We start from the raw sequence: 6,154 nt of genomic DNA, 5'->3' as shown, positions 1-6,154 counted from the left end.
ATAAAAATTAGTTGGTCATGAAGATAAAAAAAATGAAAAATAAGTCATAATTTGCTGATTATACTATTACCTCGGATCCAAGGAATAATGATAAAATTGTTTAGGAAAATTCATTATTTAACAATTCATAAACAATATAGATTTGTCTTTATAGATCATTTCTAAATATTTATCTCCAATAGGAAAATAAGCTAAAAAGAAATAATAATTATGATATAAATTCATTAGAATTGAAAAAATCTTCGAAAGTATAAATATGTGTAACAATGTAGTTGAAATAATATCTCCATGTGAAAGCACTATTTTCAAATATTTCGAGAGATATGTGAGTAAAATTGGGAAAATATTAAAAAGTACATCACAATTAAAGACCAAAATACATTCATTGACAGTATAATTCTATCATCGAATTTAATTATGAATATTAAGAACTACTTAATAGATCATCCATGTGAAAGTTTTAGCGGTTAATTTGACTGGTTTTATGTTATGAATGGAGGACCCTATTCTGATAAAAAAGAATCGACTTTAAAATTTGTAAAAATGAGTTAACGCCATATTATATTTCCCCTAAAGTACTCTTCTATGTCCTACAAAAAAAATCCAACCCTGCATGCTTATACCATCTATAAAATCACCAAACCCTTAATATGCAACCAGACCTCAGAATGTGTAGTTTCCATGCATATTTTGATTTATCAAAAGATCAAATTATCATCACATGTTCATCTGTGCTAACTCATGATTTTTGAAATAATCAAAATGTAAATAAACCACTTCTCTTCCCCTCATGGACGAATTAAGAAAAATCTGGATGTTTAAACACAGTTTTGAGGTATTAAGTATAACCTTTTTTATATTTGTTTACCTTTTTAACCACTATTACTTTTTTACTATTCTATATATTATACAATTACTATTTTTCCTTACTGTTACTCAGTAATTGTACCTGATTCCAATATATACTTTACATGTATCAACAGATAAGTGCATTTAATAAGTAAATATAGTAGTGAAAAATAAGTAATTTTTATTTATTAATTAATGCATAGTGAGATAACTAGTATTATTAATTCAAAAATGGTCAAGGAAAAATTCAAGCTATTTTGCTAAGCACCATGTGCAAGTGTCTAGCGTTTCCACGTGGTAACAGGTAAAATTAGTAAAACCTAAAGAACCCTAAGTTTCATTTTAAATATAAACAGATGAAATAATTTAAAAAAAGATAATTCTTGTGACTAATGGGTTAAATATATTTTTCTGAGTTAAGTTGTTATGTGTCTTGGTTCCTTTTTGCAGAATATGGTCTAAATGTAAGTTGTGATAGCTTAAGAGTTCCTTAAACATTGACGTAGAAGTAAGCATGAATTTTATCATCTTATCATATTATCATATTATCTAGTTGGCTCTATCCACCTTTATTAATAACTTGTGTAAAAATTACTAGTAGATCAGTATAGCATTTAAAAAAAAATTATTTGCTTTTTATGGATAGATGACCATTATACCTCTAATTAATTTTCAATGAATATGTTTTCATAAAATCTTTACAGTCTAAAACAAACTGAAGTGTGGTTGCTAGTGATATAAAATATTTTTGGTTCCAAAAAAGTTTGATGTTATCTAATTATTTAAAATCTGTATGTCACGTCAATTTCTTAATTATGAAATAAAATATTATTTGGTACTAAGTTGATGGCAGGTGTCCTGAGCTGTGCCAGTGGCCACTATGATAAACTTTTCTTACCAGTTCTATGTTTACTTGGTTAGAAGTTCTCTTTTTATATTTTTAAATTTTTTTCTTTTCTTTTTCAAGTTCTTATTTTTTGTCTCTTAAGATATTTTTTTTTTTGTATTAGTCATATTTCTTCTTAGTTTTTTTTCATGAAAACTGATAAGAAATTGGTAATTGCCTTCTATAGAAGAAGACACTGTCAAATATTTCCAAACTTAAGCCTCAATCTCAACTGAACAGGATTCTTTAAGGGCTTATTCATCTATTAAGCAAGCGGGAGTCGATACCAGTAATACAATTAAAGCAATAATAATTATAGCGTAGGTTATAACTGACATAATGTTATTTTTTATATATAAAATTATTAATTGGAGTTTGATATGCTTGCTCATTCATAGACAAATACGCGACAGATCCTTTTTAGTCAATGATATAAAGTTTGTTTTTCATAGTCACATGTACTTTCTTAAAGCCTGCTCATAGAAAAACAAAACAAATAAAAACAAAATAGACCTCATAAGAAGTACTAGATAAACCTTATAGGAAGAATAACATTATCAATGTTTTTCATAACAGCCTCTGTCTACACTCGAGTGTCTGTCATCTACACAAGTACCTGTTATTTTATTTATTAGTTTAACTTGTATCAAACTTTACGAGAGCCTATTAACCATTGCTTTGCTTTAATAACCATATGTTAACAAAAGCTTGTACCACAATTAAGATTTTCATTAGTGTGATAAACCTTAATCCTAAGTAGTTATCCAATTTCATAGTTATATATTGTTGTTGTTTGTTGTATTTTCAATAGTAATGAAGTAAAATATTCTATTTGTTGCTTTGCTATTTTGTGTTGTGGATGTTGTGTTAAAACTTTAATAGGTTTTACCGACGGTATTTGGAGCTGAGAGCAAAGATAAATGCAGGTAACTCTTGCCCTACACTTCATTCAACTCCAGTTCGTTCAGCTTCTTTAAAAGAAAGGTGAGTTGTTATCTATAATCTTGTATTATTAATTGGATAATAAACAAATTTGGTTTAAAATGGTACTTATATTTGACAGAGTATTTTAAAAATATAGTTAACAGCATGGTAGCTATGAATCAATTTTGAATGTGTTCTGTAAAATGAAATAGATCAATCAATTTGCAAAATTTTGGCAGTTATTCTGTTATTCAACCTATTTTTTTTAATGGCTTTACTGCCTATTGCTAGTTCAATAAGATGTATTTGGACATGTAATAATTTTATATATGATCCAACTTTAACATGGTCAGTACCATAGGACCCAGATAATGTTCATGTATAATTTATAATAAAAATAGATAATACATTATCAAAATAGGTGTATATAGAAATTAATGAAAATATGAAGAAAATAAACATTCGGCATTAGAATTTGAGGGGGATTTAACTTTGATTCAACAAATATTATTAATTTTCAACTTTGGTGAGTAGCAGTTTTTGCAGCCTATTAGTAATGGGACTTAAATGTTAAAAAGAGTTGAAGGCCTAAAACAGATGTTATACTAACTTTCAGAAGACCACTGTAGTATTGGAAATTGTTCTTCATTACAGATTACTGTAGAGATGCAATGATTTCAACTCTTTTAATATTTAAATATTTACTGAGTCAGTTTTTGGATCAAATATATGAATATTATTTTTTAAGTACTAATATCTCCATCTTATTGTGTGTATATTGTTTTATTGCCTTAAGGCTTGATTGTGAAGTAGATTTATTTTCTTGGTCTGTTTAACCTATCGCTTTGGAACGTTGGACATTAAAAATTATTTGTCCTTTTTTTACCGCAACCCTGACGATCTTCATATTTAAAGTTATACAGTCAACTATATATATATATATATATATATATATATATATATAAAATTTATTTTCTTCCTGTAGTGATATTTTTCCATTAAATTCTTTCCTTATTAGCATGATTTTTTTTTCTAATGAAACAAGTTATAGAATGAGATATATAATAGTAAACTGTAAAATATAAAGTGAGCTTTCGTTTGTCAAATTATATCAATTTGGGGTTCTTGGTTCTGATTATAAATTCTCTTATTCATGAGGCTGTCTTGAAAGTAAGTATATAACAGTAAGTCTAAAAATGGTTTTAGTGTGGTACAATATTTACTTTAGTTTCCTAAATTTGTGTTTATGTGTGCATCTTCATGTTTTATTGATCTAGTTTTAACGCATGTATAAAATTTTCAGTATTAATTATAAGTATTGCTTGAGTAACAAGAATGAAATGGTTAATGGATCATTATGTTTTTGCAATCAGTGATCTATTTGTATAATTGTTATAACCATATTTTTTTTTTTTTAAAGTTTAATTAGTTGTTTGCAATTCCTTTACTAAGTAATTGATGTGTTTGGCAAGTTATATCTCTATTTTTATATAACTACTTTTCCAATAGTTTATGTTACACATTCTATTTATTGAATCAGATCAAATATGTTATTCAATTGAAAATTATACCTTATATTTTTAGTGTCATTTGAGCATTTTATCACAGTCCTTTAATATGTTACTCGATTATTTTAATTGATGATTTTTTTATGCTGTTTTGTTTCAATCTCAGGACTCTTACTAAACCATTTTCAAAAAATTTTACATACATCGCAAATCTAGAATATATGTTATGTTTTACTGATTAGAATATATTAAGAATATTGTATTTAGTATTAAAATATATTCCTAGTATATTTTACAGGTTTAATTTACCTTATTATAGGTAAAATATATTTTATTTCACCTTTTGGATTAAGGGTGTGATATGCTCTCCTCACCGTCACTTGTTTTACTTCATAATGCTAAAAATGTAAAGATACTGACATTGAGACCATAGAAATTCTATACCTGAGCCTTCTATATTTAAAAACTGTTTGATTCTTTGAAGTTTGAGTCCTGATACCCCCAAAACGAAATTTTGTCTCCTAGGGATTGATTAAATAATTAAAATTAAAAAAAAATTAGGTATGATAAAACAACTTTTGCTGTGCAGCAATGGATTTAACAAATTTTGCAGGATACTCCTTTGGGTACAATTAATTTAGCATGAGGTAAGGGAGGAAGGAACTGTCTCAATAGATAAGGAAAACAGATCTAGCAACCTTTTTATTTTTAAGTGATTACAATTTTTATAAAAAATATAGTGAGTTTTGCAGATCATGCTCTAATTTTAATTTTGGTTAATTGATTTTTTATTCAACACTTTTTTTTTTAGAATAAAATGTATGTTTTAAAAATCCATTATTTCCAGGAGAGTGCAAGCTAGAGAAGAAGGTTCCCGATTGGGACTTTCTACTCCCTCTTCAACAACTGTTACACCTGTACCTGTTGGCACAACCGTAAGCCCTACTACAACCAGTCCTCAAGCAGTGGTACCAGTGAGAAGGTTTGTGTTGTACTAATTTGCTGTGATATATTCTTAGTTACTTATCAAATAATTATTATTTTTCCTTGGTGGTAGAATTAAATTTATTCTTATGTTTAACTTCTTCATTTCTTTTCAGCTCTTTTCCATGAATTAATTGCTAAAAGATTACTTTCATTAGATTATATCATGACTTTTTCCAGCTTTTTGTTTCTCTTCTCTCTGATCTCTGTACTTTATATTATTTTTTAGACCCACTTTTCCTTCTTTGAAGAAATATATTTAACTTTAGTTTCATTCCTAGTATTTCAAATAATTCCAGTGTAACACCTTCAACACCCTCAACACCTGGTGGAAGCAAGTTGTCCCCGGCAAATATATTCAAGAACTTCTTCAAGTGCGTAATTCATTCTTGTCTAATTCACAGTTTTCAATGCATGTGTTTTAGCTTTATGATAAATCATCATCAGATCAGTTTTTGGTGCTGCTACATATGCTTTTTTTTAACATTTCATTCCTTGTCTGTCTGTTCGTTTGTAATTAATATTGCTTCTGTTTTTTGTTTTGAAGTCTACTAACCTGTTGGGAACTTGAACAGTCAACATTGAATACCCATTATTGAACAAAGATTGTATGCATTATTTAATTATTTGCACAAAAATCAACTGTTTGTCTCACATATATTTTGTAGTGTCAATATAATTTATTTTTAAATAATGTTGATACATTTATTACAAATTTTTTAAATAATTTGTATGACTTTTTCACTTGTCTTTTCTGAAAGTTCTTGTATCATGAGCATGGCTTCATTTGTCTAAAGCTTAAAAGTTTTTATGTAGCTTAAGGTTAGTGGTTTATTCTTTATATAGACATATGCTTTGTAAATCTTATATTAGGTCATGATATTTTTATGATGTGACTTGAATATTTTTATTGTAGCCTTTTGTTGGTCCATAACAAAATAAAATTTTCTTTCTAGTCTGGTTTTTAATCAGCATTTATGATAGTTGTTTGTTTCTAGTTTTG

The 6,154-nt window shown here is 27.3% G+C and overlaps 1 protein-coding gene across 6 annotated transcripts in view; it reads left to right on the top strand.

Moving 5' to 3' along the window:
• LOC106689635 (Myosin binding subunit) overlaps nt 1-6,154 on the top strand; it is a 93,576-nt gene that overhangs the window by 54,710 nt on the left and 32,712 nt on the right. For 4 of the 6 annotated variants that reach the window (XM_014434727.3, XM_014434723.3, XM_014434722.3 and 1 more), the window contains 3 exons: nt 2,618-2,719; nt 5,015-5,149; nt 5,451-5,525. In XM_014434727.3, coding sequence (XP_014290213.1) covers nt 2,618-2,719; nt 5,015-5,149; nt 5,451-5,525 — 312 coding nt within the window. The remainder of the gene's footprint in view (nt 1-2,617; nt 2,720-5,014; nt 5,150-5,450; nt 5,526-6,154) is intronic. The other 2 variants (XM_014434725.3, XM_014434724.3) reach the window with 2 other exon arrangements.

This window comes from Halyomorpha halys, unplaced genomic scaffold, assembly GCF_000696795.3.
Source record: "Halyomorpha halys isolate HHAL.00 unplaced genomic scaffold, Hhal_1.1 Scaffold1421.1, whole genome shotgun sequence".
NCBI lineage: Eukaryota > Metazoa > Arthropoda > Insecta > Hemiptera > Pentatomidae > Halyomorpha > Halyomorpha halys.
This window is presented reverse-complemented; position numbering and strand designations above follow the sequence as displayed.